Genomic DNA, 16,797 nt, shown 5'->3' on the forward strand with positions numbered 1-16,797 from the left:
AGTTGCCAGTGGTAATCAAGATGAACGCCTCATCATCTGATATATAGTCCAGCTACCCTGGGTATGGCATACAGTACGGAGGCAACCCATACCCAACAGAAGTGAAGAATGAGCCTTTGGACTTCTGGAAAAACTGTTATCATGGGAATTATGATAGTTGTGTTCAAAGTTTGAATTCACTTTCTTACTGCTTTTATGATGGGATAAAAGGCAATTACATTGTCTAGTTTTTTCGTTGGTTCTTCTGACAAGGGATTCAGTTTGTTATAATTCAGTATATTCAGCTATGCATAGTTTTAAGAAGGCTATCATAATGCAGGACTTTGGTGGTACAGCAGTTAAAAGGCTTGGCTGCTAACCAAAAGGTCAGCAGTTCAAATCCACCAGGCGCTCCTTGGAAACCCTATGGGGAAGTTCTACTCTGTCCTATAGGGTTGCTATGAGTTCGCATCAACTCGAGGGCAATGGGTATCAAGATGCAAAGATACAGTAGACATAATCCAATCTTCACCGTGTGTATTAAGAATTGTCAAATGACTCAATATGTGTGCGTATACATATATATGTTTGTGTGTATATATATATAAACTCATTGCTGTCAAGTTGTGTTTGGGGCTTCTTTTATAGGACTAGTTTAGTAGATAAGAGAAATAAATTTAAGAGGCAATATTTCTTCAACTTCTGAGGCTCTTCTAGGGATGAAAGGTTTAGTGGAGTTGAAAGGAAAAATATGTGAGGTTCAACAGGGATGTTTAAGAATAAACACTGGGCTAAATATGGACACACAGAGAGCAGAAAAGGGGCCCTGGTGGCACAGCGGTTAAAATGGTTGGCTGCTAACCAAAAGGTCAGTGGTTCAAATCCACCAGCCACTCCATGGGAGAAAGATGTGGCCGTCTGCTTCCATAAAGATTACAGCTTTGGAAACCCTAAGGGGAAATTCTACTCTGTCCTATAGGGTCTCTATGCGTTGGAATCGACTCGATGGCAGTGGGTTTTGTCTGCTTTTCAGAGACCAGAAATATACCATTAGTAAGACCAAATGTGTCTTTCTCGTGCAAGTTAAGCTTGGATGCGCCTCCCTGATCAAGCCTAAGGAGGACACACTATTCAAGGAGGGAGGCTGGTCTGAAGCCACCAGAGCTGCCTAGATCAGTTCTTATACCCACTAAATATTGGACAAAGGGGAAGGAAGCTAATTAGTGTGTGAGGGTGTACGGTATCTTTGGGACTTTCCCAAGCAGCAGACACTAAAGAGAATATTCTGAGTTGGTGAAATGGAGATACCTGCTTCTGAAGCAGCTACTTCTAGATTTCTAGAATTCTGCTCTAGGAAATGGCTCTTCTTTGAGGAAAATTTAATCTGAGAACAACTTTTTTTATCAAGTGTTCAGAGGGTCCTTCCTTCTCTGTGAGTTCCTAGAACATCGAAGTCTCTAAGAAAGTTTCCCCATTAGAAGAGATGCTTCCTCATCTGTTCTTCAGGGCCATCAATGACATTACAGTCAGACTGAAGTAGTAAACTCAAGGTGTATAGCAATGGTTGGGCTAAAGTCCCAAACCCAACATGGATATCAAAACTCATTTCAAATTTATTTTTACAAACTAAGCCATTGTCCACTGTGACCTTCTAAGAAAAAAAATCAGAGCTCATCTATCTTTGGCATAAGAGATCCCAGATTAGAGGAAAGCTTAACCAGAAAGTTTCCTTTTCTAATTGAATGCTGCATAAAAATACCAGGACAGGAGGTTACTATAAAGATGTACCTAACAAAGGGATGGCTTAAAATAACCTCACTTTCAAAAATTACGTATTTATCCTGGAGACCTTAAAAATATATGATTATGGTTCCCAATAAAAATCCTTCCTAAGGTATCTTGGGGAAAATGCAAACTCTGAAGTTAACAGATACTTTGATTGTAAAGAAGTCCTCATTTTATAAAGCATCTCGTTAATAAGAAAAGTGAATCTTTTCTATTAAAATCACTCTGCAAGCATTTTATGTGTGTTATGGGTATAATTCACAGATTTTAGGAAAAAAAGAATTTTTTATAAGTGTGATTGAAAATAAGTTTATGTTACACTTACACACTTAAAAGAAATTAAGTCCTGCAACCTCCTTGATATTTACTTAAACAATGTTTGTTCCCTCAGTAATTTGGTACATAACCAAAAAACCAAAGCAAACCCAGTGCCTTCGAGTCTATTCTGACTCATAGCGACCCTACAGGACAGAGGAGAACTGCCCCATAGAGTTTCTAAGGAGCGCCCGGCGGATTCAAACTGCCAACTCTTTGGTTAGCAGCTGTAGCACTTAACCACTACACCACCAGGGTTTCCATTTGGTATAGAGAGTACGTTAATTTATAAACGGTATCCCCTTCATTAGTGCAAATCCATGAGGGTTTAGAAACATCAAGAACTGAACACAGCTGAAGAACTTATGCTGAATAGGCAAGTGAACAAAATGGACATTAGTATAGTTATAATGTCTCAGAGCTTTTTAAATAAATTGGATCTGGTCTCAAGAAAAGGCTGTCCAAAAAGTAACACTTTCTGGAAGGGTATTTTTTAAGCATTACATATGCACGATTTGTTTGAGATCTCACCACGAGCACACTACATGAGATATAACTATTCAGCAAAATACACATATACATATATACAAATATGGTGTATCTGTGTATATTTAAGTATCCAATTAGGTGATACTTTGTTATCCTAAAACTATAAGTCATTATCATGCATGCACAAATTTTAGGAAGTCATTAAAATGGGCCCACTAATTTACTAGTACTTATAAAGCTGCCCTCAGGATAACTCCAAGTATTTGAACTCTTCTTGCTTACATAATCAGTGCTTACTCTAAAGCGATTGAGAAATTTTGAAATTAATAAATGACAGGATGGATACTATAAACGGAAAAGACTCCTTTACCCTGTTCCACCCATATTAATCTTCCTTATGAGCCCTTGTGGGCATCCTATAAAATGCAACATATATAGAGATTGCTACACAAATGATTACAAATGAAATTTTACATACTTCACAGTATACATATAGTTTGCTCACCATGATCATGGCATTTTCAACATCGTCAATTTGAGAGTGGGACTCAGGCTGAGCCTGATACATGAGCTATTTTTTAAAGCACCAATTGATATATTCATCAAATTTTACGGAAATTATACTTTTCTGCTCATCTCATGTAAAATGGCTACTTTATTTCTATGAGTCCAATCGCCCCTGTGGGATTTTAAATCTCACTCAAATAGTTTTTCTCCTGATTAAAAAGAGAAAACTTAGTAGAAGGTGTGATTGATTAATTGTATTAATCTTTTTTAAGAGAACATTACTTCATTAATTTGAAGATCAGTTATGTCTATTATTCTCTTCCCAAGTCTAATGCCCAGGAGTTTTCATAGAGCATCCCAGCTAAGAATTAATGGATAAATTACAGTTTCCTATTTAAAGACCAAGCCAAATAAACTACAAGCAAAAATGAACATTTAAATGAGTAGGCATCGACTCAACTGCAATGGGTTTGGTTTGGATTTTTGGTATGAGCTGCCAGAAATTCAAGTTGGATTCAGAAAAAGACATGGAACAAAGGATATCATTGCTAATGTCAGACAGATCTCAGCTGAAAGTAGAGAATACCAGAAGGATGTTTACCTGTGTTTTATTGACTATGCAAAGGCATTCGACTGTGTGGGTCATAACAAACTATGGATAACACTGTGGAGAATGGGAATTATGGAACACTTAATTTTTTTTTTTTTTAATTGTGCTCATGAGGAATCTGTACGCCCATCGAGGCAATCGTTCAAATAGAACAAGGGGAAAAGTGTGTGTCAGAGTTGTACTCTTTCACCATGCTTATTAAATCTGTATGCTGAGCAAATAACCTGAGAAACTGGACTATATGAAGAAGCATATGGCATCAGGATTAGAGGAAGACTCATTAACGATGTGTGATATGCAGATGACACAACCTTGCTTGCTGAAAGTGAAAAGGACTTGAAGCACTTAGTGATGAAGATCAAAGACCACAGCCTTCAGTACGGATTACACCTCAACATAAAGAAAGCAAAAACCCTCATAACTGGACCAATAAGGAACATTATGATAAATAGAAAAGACTGAAGTTGTCAAGGATTTCATTTTACTTGGATTCACAATTAACACCCATGGAAGCAGTAGTCAAGAAATCAAAAGATGCACTGCATTGAGCAAATCTGCTGCAAAAGACCTCTTTAAAGTGTTAAAAAGCAAAGATGTCACTTTGAGGACTAAGGTGTGCCTGACTCTTAGCCATGGTGTTTTCAATTGCCTCACATGCATGTGAACACTGGACAATGAATAAGGAAGACTGAGGAAGAATTGATTCATTTTAACTGTGGTGTTGGCAAAAAATACTAAATACACTATGGACTGCCAGAAGAAAGAACAGATCTGTCTTAGGAGAAGTACAGCCAGAATGCTCCTTAGAAGCAAGGATAGTGAGGCTTCATTCATCTCACGCACTTTCTGACATGTTATCAGGAGGGACCAGTCCCCGGTGAAGGACATCATACTTGGTAAAGTAGAGGGTCAGCGAGAAAGAAGAAGACCCTCAAAAAGATGGGTTGTCACAGGGGCTGCAAAAATGGGCTCAAACACAGCAATGATTGTGAGGACAGCACAGGACCAGGCAGAGTTATGTTCTGTTGCGCACAGGGTCGCTATGAGTCAGAACTGACTCAACAGCACCTAAGAACAACAACACAAGCTGTGTAAACATTGTACAGTCATGTGCTGCATAACGTCCATTCAGGCAAAGGCCAGCTGCGTATATATCCATGGTCCCATAAGTTTATAAAAGAGTTCAGGAATCCTGACCCGAGAACGTGACGTAGCTGATTTGGGCATGTCACACTATACAACCACAAAAATCCTAGCAATGACAAAATTTTCCAAGCTGTTAAAGGACTGGCTCTAGTGAAAGCTACAAGGCTAACGAAAATGTGAGAGGGACCTACATCAGATATGGAGAAATCGCTAATGACGTGGATGAAGGCTCAAACACTAAAGCGAATTCCTCTCCACATGTTGACAATCACTGTTAGCACAAAGTTTGTTTGAGATGCTTAAAGAAAAGGCAGGACCAGACTACGATACCTAGTTTAGTGCTAGCTCTGGGTAGTTTGACCGCTTCTAACAAAGTTTTTTGCTGCGTAATGTGAAAGTGAGTGGTGAGTCTGTGAGTGCTGATGGGAAGGCCGCAGAAAAATTTGTGGAAATCTTAGATAAACTAATTGTAGAGGGAGGTTATTTGCCCAAACAAACTTTTAAGATGGACAAAACCTCTTTATTCTGGAAGCAAATGTCTGAAAGGACCTCCATCTATAATACGGTGTTCGCACAACGTCCTAATCACATAATGGCCTGTTTCACAGGAAGTATCGTGGCTGTTAAGCAACACATTACTACACTTTTCCTTGTAAGTCACCACATACAAATTGGTGAAAGGAATCCATTTGTAATCCAGCACCTAATGCTAATTGCCATGAGAACCTTCTTTATATGAAAGCTCAACTGGTTGTATAAAATTCAGAAACCATGGTATAATCAATACATTATTACCGTAAGTAGTATTCAGGGAGGCCAAGACACTAACTCTAATTTTATCTTCCTGGGGCATTACAGTAGAATCACTACACAAATCCAATTCAAGTATCAAAGTCATAAATCTATAGCATTTACCATGAGGAGACACACCTGGCTCAAGCCAGTGAAACAAGTTTCAAAGCATGGTACAGAAGAAAAGAAAAGCCACTGAAATTGACTTTTAAATTTGTGTTTCATGGGGCATCCTATAAGATTTCACGTGGGATAAAATAACACTAGGAAAATGTGATTACTTAATACGTGCTGACGAAAAAAGAAAGTGATATAATATTTACTCATATAAATTTTAATCGGCATTTACATTTCAAACTATAAGCACAGCTCCTAAAAATAGTAATGGGAAATACTTTCTACTGTTCTCTTTGAACCTCTGTGGATGGCGATATTTAAAATCAAAGTAATGAACCTTGATTACACTACCACAGAGCAGTTCATTTGGAAGTCCAGAAGGATTAAGGCATTAACCTGATTTTCCCAACCCTTTTCCTTATTTTTATCTCGTTCCCTTCTCCCAGTGACTTAATATCCTAGTAAGTCACATATGCATCAACTGATACAAACTACATCAGTCTGCTAAAGAAGTATTCCTGAGACTTACTTCTCCCTTCCTGCCCTGGAAATTTTACTTTTTCACTTCAAGAGAATATATCCTTGCAGGGAACACTTTTTTCTCATCTCCTTACAAGAAGCTATGCAATTAGGCTTGGTTTTAAAACAGAGAACAGATTTTGTGAAATCAATAATTAAATACCATAATTCAAAAAGGAAATGAAGCACCAAAGGTTTTGAAACAGCATTTGATTATTTCAGGAGGTTCAGACAGGCCTTGATAGGTCGTCATCAGCCCTACAGATACTCCATCAAATATTTAGGGATGTTTTAGGTATTATCAAACAGACAGCCACCAGCTGTGCTTCTTTTCTGTTCCTGCTGATGACTCAGACGGGTTCTCTGAGAGTAGGGGCCCCCTGCACCTCTAAATCAATCATTTCTTTAACAAATACTCCCTGGCTTTGTTCTGAGGAAAGCTGAGCCCTGTACATGATAGGGTATTTTTGCTGTAAGACTCTCTTAATTTCAAATGAATAGGCCTCACTTTCTACTAACCATAAAAACATAGACAGGGGGGAGTGAGCTTATGTTATGGGGGTGGAACAGCTCAGAAAAGAAGGGTGAGAATGGCTGCACAACTCAAAGGATGTCATCAATGTCACCGAGTTGTACATGTAGAAGCTTTTGAATTGGTATGTGTTCCATTGTGTATATTCCCAAATACAACAATAACAGAAAAATAACATGAAATACTAAAAGATTAAAATATATACACATATATAGAATGTTTACAGCAGCTTTATACTGTCCTTCAATAGGTGAATGGATAAACAAACTGGTACATCCATACAATGGCGTATTACTCAGCAATAAAAAGACATGTGCTATCGAGCCACCAGAAGACAGAAAGGGACCTCAAATACACACTGTTAAGTGAAAAAAGCCAGTATGAAAAGGCTAAAAAAAAAAAATTATAATTCCCACTATATGACATTCTGGACAAGGCAAAAACACAGAGACAGTAAAAAGATCAGTGGTTGCTGAGGGCCAAGGGAGATAAGGGGAGGGATGAAGAGGTGGAACACCAGGTATTTTTAGGGCAGCGAAAGGATTCTGTATGACACCATAATGGAGGACACCTGACAGGCATTTTTCAAAACCCATAGAACTGTACACCACAAACAGTGTACCCTAATGGAAACTATGGACTTTAGTTAATAATAATGTATCAGTACCAGTTCGTCAGTTGTAACAAATGTACCACAGGAATGAAAAATGTGTGTGCAGGAACTGTGTGCAGGGGACGAGGGAGTTACATCGGCAATTCTCTGTACTTTCTGCACAATTTTTCTATAAACCTGAAACTGCTTTAAAAATAAAGTCTAATATATATATAAATACAGAAAAATTTGCTATGGCTGAGACAGTGTTCTGTTGCAGACAGAATCAAATATATGACCGTCCCCCTGACCCACTTAAAAGGGAGATACAGCCTCTATCTCTTAGGAACTACCGCTGTCTCTGCCATCATGATCTCACACAAATCCTTATTTGCAATCTAAGTAGAGTTCAGGTCTGTATCATCTCACCTGGTGAAGAGCTTTACAAAGAAAACTGACACCTGTAATGTAATGTTGTCCTTCCATATTTTGTATTTGTTCATAAGGAGATGTAACACACAAATTGATGGCAAATCTTACCACATATTTTGATTACTCCTCTTACGGACTGAGAGAGAGAATGCAGTCGGCATTTCTTACCATTGGACTCCACAATGGTGATATTGGCAGAGGCACTGTCATTTCCTAACTTGCTGATCACTTTGCACATATATTCTCCAGAATCGGCCAGTGATGCCTTGTTAATGCGAAGTTCTGACTTCCTACAAGATCAGGACCAAAGTGGTATAAGCATATTTCACAGACACAATGAATATCAAAATATATACATATGTATTTTTTGCAGTTTCAGGATTCTCAAACCAACCGCCACCCCACACATACCATGTTAAAACACAACTTGCTACCACATAAAAAATTTGATAATATGATTTACCTAGAGTGAAAATAAGATACAGCACGGTTAAACCTAAAAAACCAAACCCGTTGCCATCGAGTCAATTCTGACTCATAGCGACCCGATAGGACAGAGTAGAACTGCCCCATAAAGTTTCTAAGGCGCGCCTGGTAGATTTGAGCTGCTGATCTTTTGGTTAGCAGCCTTAGCACTTAACCACTATGCCACCAGGGTTTCCACAGCGTGGTGACGCTGTACTATTACTTAGTCTTAATTTTAACACCCCGATTAGTAATTTAAAGCAGTTCTCTAAGGTTTCTTTTTATTCCTCTACCATCACCATTAACCACACTCTGCTTTAGATTTTCCAACCCACTTGGTGTATTTTTTTTGTTCCCTAGATCTAAATGTCATCAGCCACTGGGGTTGGGGAAGAGAAAAAAGGGTCAACTCATTTCCCACAAATCCAACAACGACAGACACTACTAAACACTACAAAAAATAAAAGTGCTATGTCCTTCTCCTCTCAGTAAAGCAACATTAGGGAAAAAAAATGTTCATTTTGAATGAAGAGGATTTCTCATCTCCAAAAGAAAGGGAATGTTTCTTTCCTGAAGATTCTCATTGCCAGGAACAGTGCCATGTGAATGGCTCCTAATACTGGAATAAATATTCATGCCACAAAAGCACATATTTTAATAAACCTCTGAAGAGTAAATCTCCAGGCAGCAGTTTCTGAACATGGGCAGCACTGTCTCTATGTGTTACTGCTACACAGGAGCCTATAATTTAAGCAGTTTCCAAGACTTAAAAACTCAGAACTATGGGAGTTGATTCAGGGTCTCTTGAAGTCTTTTGAAAGCGTCCTTCTATGCTATTGCCTGACAATTGTCACTACCTGAATTTCTAAGACGAAGAGTTCTAAGAAGTGAAAAGGCAGGGAGGAAAGATGACAATTCAGAATTATACGTAAACCTTCCATAAATTATGCTTTGCTAGCTTTTTGTGCATTTTCTGCTCATCTTGTCATATGATGTTATCAATGAAGTCAGACTGACTGCCCCAAACTAAATTCTTACTATTTTCTCCAGTCTATCAAAGTGAACCACCCATCCAATTCCACGTGTGAGCCTTATGGTTTTCTGTGCCTTTGCTCATGGGATTTCTTCCACCTAGAATTTCTTCCCCATATTTCCAGCTGTCACAATCTCAGCAGACCTTCAAGGACTATCTCATGTGCCAATTCTTCATCAAGTCTTTCAGCATCTTTCAGCTGAAGCTCCTCTTCCCTTCTAAGTTCTGACAGCCCTGGGTACCTCTCCAATGATTCTCTTTTTATTAGACTTCTCTCAGTATGTCTTATGTCTTGAGCTAGGACATAACACTTGGGAGGGGTGAGCCCATAATTTAAACTTCTTTGTATCCTCACAGAGCAAAAATCACTGATTTGTTCTTAGTGTGTCCACAAACATCATGGAAATGAATGTGTGAATCAATGAAGATGTTTCCATTTAAGCTCTCAGCAGGACCTCATGTCCCTAATAGTGGCTGCAGGAAGGAGGATGTAATATTAATGAAGAGGTCCAGACCAAGGGCAGCAAAGGTCAAATCAACATGTGGATTGAAAAGCAAACTTCTTTAGTCATGACGAAGAATGATGGAAGCAGGTAAACTTGAAACAAAACAAAACAAACTGTCTTGGGCTCAAATAACTTTGGAAAATGCTAGGCTAAAAAAGACAAGCTTTTTTTTTTTTTTTAATTCCATAGCATATCTCAGAGCTTTTAATATATTAATATGTTCTCTGACTCTCCAAGAGGGACATATTATTTCTATTTAGTTTCTCCCAAATTTATCTGACTGTGGAATCTTTGTCATTCACCTGGCATGGCTGTCAATATCTACTAAAAATAACAGTCTACAGAACAAAGTTCATGAAAAGACGACCTAATACGTAACAACTTTGTCTGTCTGTGTAATGGGGTTCACCGAGGGCCATTTATCTGAGGATATTCGTGCATTAATCAGAAGTTATTCTTAAGAACATTTCCCTGAAGCCTATCCCTGTAAACCCAAACGGGCCATTTTGATAAGAAGCATATTAGCAACTAGATAATTACATTTTAATAATAAAATATAGTAACATTCTTAAATTACCAAAATACAACAAAAGTAGGGGAAGTTTTATTAACCTTTCGACCTCATTTTGAGCTTTCAAATATGCTATTTTGATGGATTATCAGCAGTCACACTCGCTCACACATGACAAGTTTCCTTCACAACAGATACTCTTGAAGAACAGTCAGAGACAATGGGATAAATACTGTAGTAAGATTTTCCAGCCCAAAGTTTAGCGAAGTCTGCTGAAAGAATTTTTACGTATGACCATAGAACCACTAATGATGATAAACAGAAAAGAACAATGAAGAATATCAGGGTGGGGGATAATATCCCCACACAAAAGAAAACGTGCATTTCCAAAACCAGAAAATAGTCACTTTTTTGCTAAGCTCCAAAATTCTGAAATGCAATTATTACAAAAACATCAGAAGAATATAGACACTCCCTCCTTTCCTATTTACTTAAGTGTACTAACAGTCCTTGGTGATACGTGAAGAGTTCTTTCTTAACTCTGTGTAATTAGTGTTTGAACTGGATTAAACTACAGAAAATGCAGTAATTAAATTCGCAGTTAACACAATCTTAAAGGCATAATTTCTGAAATCAAAATTCTCCCAATAGGTCTGGGTAGTGATTGGTGGAATACGGTTCCAAGCAATGTAAACAGATGTTATGCTAAACAAAAAAAAAAAGGCGGGGGAGAACAAGAAACAATTTCTCTGTCCAAATAAATGTTACATTAAAGTTAAATAGGTTTCTTTGCAACAGTAATTCTTAGTTTTTTTAATGCAAATATGTACTGTGAATTTCTAAGGCAGGCATGACATGAGGCCCTGGAGTCCTTTCCCTAGAGAACACCCCTGGGAATTCTGGGGCTGAACATCAATGGGCCATGATCAAGATTCAATTTAATCAAGATAAGCGTAACAAATACATTTCAGGTTCTAAAATCAGTGGCAGCAGCGTGGGATTGGTGAGACGTGCCTTGACAATTTACAGAAAAAAAGATCAGCGCTTCAGTTAGCCACACATTTTATACAACTGTTAAAAAAGAAGAAAAGGAAATAAAGCGCTCTTCTGCCAAATTAATACTAAAGCAGAGCATAAATCGAACGGGGCAAAAGCCCAATATGCTCCTCACTGGTTGGATCAGGTCTGAATTAAGTTTTGGAGAGACACTGTATGAGCAACAACCAAAGGACTTTAGAAGAGGGGGATCAGAATTCAGCAGGACCCAGAGCTCATCTCTAGAGAGGCTTCTGTTAAAGAAGATCCCACGCTCAGGTGCCTGAACACAAGACATGGGTAGCTATTTTAATATATTTCAGATGGACATCCTAGGCATCAGTGGGCTGACATGTTATCAGGAGGGATCAGTCCCTGGAGAAGGACATCATGCTTGGTAAAGTAGAGGGACAGCGGAAAAGAGGAAGACCCTCAACTAGATGGACTGACACTGTGGCTGCAATAACGGGCTCAAGCATAGCAACAATTGTGAGGATGGCGCAGGACCAGGCAGTGTTTTGTTCTGTTGTGCACAGGGTCGCTATGAGTCAGAACCGACTCTATGTCACCTAACAACAACAACAATGGTTGTCATCTGGAAAATGAAATTATTTGAGGTTGTTCTTGAAGGTAAAACTAAGTCTTACAGGGAAAAGACGGCATATTTTAGATTATATTCTAAGGAAGAACTTCCCGAGCTATTAAAAAATAGATAGAATGTCTTGGGAAAGAGTTTTTCTCCTTGGAAAGATTCAAGTCTGTATAACCACCTAATACAAGTACTCTTACAAGAATATTGCTATGCAGAGAAAGATTAAATTAGATCACTGGTTTCAACTATTTTTGCAGCAAAATTCTGTTCTCAAATCAAAGTTTAAATCAGAGCCTCATATTTAAAAATATCATACAGAGAGAAAGTAGTTGGCAACCGTTTCAGCAATTTGACAGAAACTAGTATTCTCCAAGGGCACAACTTGAAATCACTGATTTAGATATTCGTGAGACCCCCTTTGAATTCCAATGATACACTTTCACTAAGATTTTTCAATCCCTGTGTCTTAGAGTAGGACAGGAAGTAATAAGAAAGTGTGAACAGTTGCCATCAAGTCGATTCTCACTCATGGCGACCTATTGGTGTTTCAATGGACTTTCATTTTCTTTTTTTTTTTTTTTCTTTTCTTCACATTTTATTATGAAAAAATTTAAATATACAGCAAAGTTGAAAGAATTTTACAGTGTACACTCATTCTCATCACAAACTTTTAAAAATAATATTTTACTGTACTTGTTTTTTCACATTTCTATCTCATTTTCTAGATGTATTAAAATGTAAGGTGTTGATATATAGTGAGCTCCCAGGAAGTGATAGCTGTTATCATAATTACATTCTACATTCCTGAAATATTTAGATTTTTATAGTAAGTATGCATTACCTTTGGAATAAGAAAAAACAATAAAATATAAAAATAATATAAACTGATTTGTAAATGAAAGCTCTAATTATTAACATCTTTTTTCATTTTATGTATCAAAAAGTAAACAGCATATTTTTTTAACATGTGCACACTTATAAGACTGATTCAAGGTTCCAGGTTCAAGGTTATAATTGCTATTAGCTAGTTCTTATTTAGCTTGACTCTTCCACCACAGACTATAGGTCAAGGCAATTTAAATACATATGTAGAAGATTTCCTCAGTTTATACAATTTCATTTCTCTGATGTCTAAGAAATCATACAGACTCTGTGTGTGTGTGTGTATTCAATACTGCTTCAGATACTATCTTACTGCTAATAGTGAGAGAGACAGAGAAGAAAAGAGTAATTTCTTGAGCTAACTACTACACTACACAGGACCAAGCAACTTACCAAATACCCCACAACAACCATATGAAACAAGCACAGAGTTCCCACTTTGAGGTCCCAAGTGGTACAAAGGCTTAAGGTGCTTAACTGCTAACTGAAAGGCTGGAATTTTTGTCCACCCACAGGCACTTAGAAAGACGGGCGTGGGGATCTACCTCCAAAAAATCAGCCACTGAAATCCCTATGGAGCACAGTTCAACTGACACACATGGGGTCTCCATGAGATGAAATCCAGTCAGCAACTGATTTTTTATTCCCACTATATATGTCAGAAAATCTCAGTTTCCTGACACACAAAGTTAGAGTGATCTGTTACAGCTGCTTAGCTAGTTTGAGAAGGGAATATCTACAAACTTTTTCCATTATAGAGTCAAAAACTGCCAACAATTGAAAACAGGAGAAATAATTCTCCTAAAAATTTTAATAAATTTTAATGAACAATCAAAACCCATTTTCAACAAAATCAAAATATTTAAGAGCCAAAATGAAGAGCTGAAATGCAACTGAGGAAACCTAGAAGTGTGTGACACACACAAACAATAGGAAGTCAATCTTTAATAAGGTAACATAACCCCGCCCCCCCCAAAAAATACCCCTTGCTGTCAAGTTGATTTCAACTCATAGTGACCCAACAAGGAAGAGCAGAACTGTCCCATGGGGTTTCCAAGGAGTGGCTGGTGGATTCAAACTGCCCACTTTTTGGTTTGCAGCCCAAAGTTTAACCACTGTGCCACCAGGGCTCCAAAGCTAACACAGAACATATAGTTAAATGAGGTCAATCTGACAGTCCTAAAGATAAATCTATCACAGACAAGGCTCTTTTAACAGTTTTTGTGATCAAAATCATCCACCGGGCAAAGGAAACGAGAACAAGGACATAAACCAGCACATAACACCGGGGCAGTTCCCATTTCTTTCAATTAGTCTCACGCCATGCTTTGCCAAATAAAATAAACAAGGACCCAAACGTAAATGCAGAATCATAGGACGAACATGAAGGAACACAGTTTATCGGTAGAATCCGGAATTAAAGGGGTATAAGATTTTTAAAAATAATAGAAATTGCATATTGGTGTGAAATCTTTTCATAACACTAAGGGATTAAAAGGGAATTCTGGCTGCTATGTTATAAAATGTGAAAAAGAAGCCTAGATTAAGGATTGGAAAAGAGTCAATATTTTACTTTAGACAATCCCATGGAAATCCTAAACCACAAACTAAAACTTGCCTCAGCTTGGTTGATTACAGCCTAAGATAGTGTTTAAATCAAACAATCGATTAACCACTGCAAACCATTAACAGTCTGAGTATCTTAGTAAAGAAAACCTATTAACCGTATAGATAAAACTGAAAAAAAAAAAAAAATAAGACCCACTTTTATTAAATATTTTACCTTAAGCCTGAACATGGCCCTAGCCATGTTCCAACTTTACTAGCTAATATACTGTATGTAGAATAATCACAAGTATCTGGGAAAAGACGTGGGGCTTATCCAAACCAAAAAACCAAACCCACTGCCATCAAGTCGATTCCGACACACAGCAACCCTACAGGACAGAGTAGAACTGCCTCACAGGGTTTCCCAGGAGTGGCTGGTGGATTCAAACTGCCAACCTTTTAGTTAGCAGCCAAATGCTTAACCACTGTGGCACCAGGGCCCCTGGGGCTTATAGTGAGACCTATTTCAATTCTAAGTTTTACCATTCACTCCCATTACGAGCTACAGCAAAAAAAAAAAAAAAAAACTTCCTTCATTCTCAGAATTTTAATTTATATTAAAAAAAAAATGGGTATTATAATAGTGTCATTCACCTTACTTATATTTATAGGATAAATTAAAATAATAGAGCACTTTGCCAATGTTAATTAAATTTAAATCCAGTTTTGTTCTTTAACTTTAATAAAGCCAACAATACCAATTAAAAAAAAAAAATGACAAAACTTCCAAATGACAGAATGCCCAATTCTGAACACATAAGCTGATCACTTATCAAACACCCGGCCACTCTACACAAAGCGTGTCTTCTTTTAAAAGGATCAAACGTGTTAAATGTTTTGCCAAGAGTAATTTATAGTCACATAACTTGAATAAAATGCCTTTCTATCCATTTAATTCTTTCCAGAAAGGCTCTTGTTTAAAAGAAGTAATTTCTGAATATTGGCCTTTCCGGTATAATGAGACTTTATTAATATGTAGACAGTGCTCTTAGCTGTCTGGACCAATGAAGCCAATATGAAAATGCTTTTCTGAATACTAATGGCACTTTTATATGTCATCCAAGGCATGTAACAAATTGCCTTTTAAAGTTTACATGCGCCCTTTCAAACATGTACTCATTCTAGTCGGTGCACTTTTTTTTAGTTCTTTTTTCAGTTTATCTACCTTACTTCATTTGCTTCTCTCCAGGCATCAGACTAAGTGACTTGATGCTTTGTTCTGCTTCTTCAGCGTAAACTTCCCTTCCCAATCTTCCTCCTCCCTTTCCTTCTCGGAAGCCTCCCCTGACCCTGACTAGGTCCCTCCCCTGTTAGCTTCTTTTTATAACACTAGCACAGAATTTCATACTGAGTGTTATAACTGTTTACATCGGCTTCCCTTCTAGATCAAGCCTCTTGAGGGCATGGTCCATGTCTTATCCATCTCTGTGCCCAGCATCTAGCCCAGGGCCTGACACACAGGAGTCTGTCCAATAAAGGCCAAAGTTGCCAATCATTCTCCCATATAAGCCCACTGCTCTAATCCACCTGGCCTCTCTACTGCCCTTCAAACAAAACATGCTACTAACTGCTTATCTCTGCTGCTTCTCTCTCACCTCCACCCCACCTCACACACCAGCCACAGGGACTTCTCTCTCTTCGGCAGAGTCAAATCTTTTCAACTCCATGGCATTTGACGTCAGTAATCTACAATTCAGCACTTAGTTTTATTGTCTGATAGGGTGTGCTGGATATTTCATCTTCCCAATAAAATTTCTAGTTACAATAAAGCAGAATTTACCTCAATACAAATAATAATTTTCTAACGAGACCCTATAGGACAGAGTAGAACTGCCCCATAGAGTTTCCGAGGAGCGCCTGGTGGATTTGAACTGCCGACCCTTTGGTTAGCAGCCGTAGCACTTAACCACTACGCCACCAGGGTTTCCTTGAAAACGGATAAGCAGCTTAAATGTCCTGAAACTGCCCAGCCACAAAAAGTGTTCCAGCACTTGATCTCCATAATACAACTACATAATTTCTATACACTCCTACTACCCCCTGCGTATGGAGATAACCCGCTATGCCTCTGTGATTTCTCCACACTTTCATAAAAACCCACTGTTGCTGAGTCCAACCTGACTCATGAGGACCTCATGTATTACCAAGTAGAACCGCTCCATAAGGTTTTCTTGGCTGTAATCTTTATGGAAGCAGATCGCCAGGCCTTTCTTCCTTGGCACATCTAGGTAGATTGGAACTGCCAACCTTCAGGTTAGTAGCCAAGATTTCACAGGCACTTGATATTACTGATTTCACTGGACAGCCACATAGGAGTTAATGACACCATTGTCCTTCATGTACAGATCAC

At 38.1% G+C, this 16,797-nt stretch overlaps 1 protein-coding gene across 5 annotated transcripts in view; it reads right to left on the reverse strand.

The window, feature by feature from the left end:
* NRG1 (neuregulin 1) overlaps nucleotides 1–16,797 on the reverse strand; it is a 244,165-nt gene that overhangs the window by 167,214 nt on the left and 60,154 nt on the right. For all 5 annotated transcript variants that reach the window (XM_049866729.1, XM_049866727.1, XM_049866728.1 and 2 more), the window contains exon 3: nucleotides 7,984–8,105. In XM_049866729.1, the coding sequence (XP_049722686.1) occupies nucleotides 7,984–8,105 (122 nt within the window). The remainder of the gene's footprint in view (nucleotides 1–7,983; nucleotides 8,106–16,797) is intronic.

The sequence above is a fragment of the Elephas maximus genome, chromosome 22 (assembly GCF_024166365.1).
Source record: "Elephas maximus indicus isolate mEleMax1 chromosome 22, mEleMax1 primary haplotype, whole genome shotgun sequence".
In the NCBI taxonomy this organism is placed as follows: domain Eukaryota; kingdom Metazoa; phylum Chordata; class Mammalia; order Proboscidea; family Elephantidae; genus Elephas; species Elephas maximus.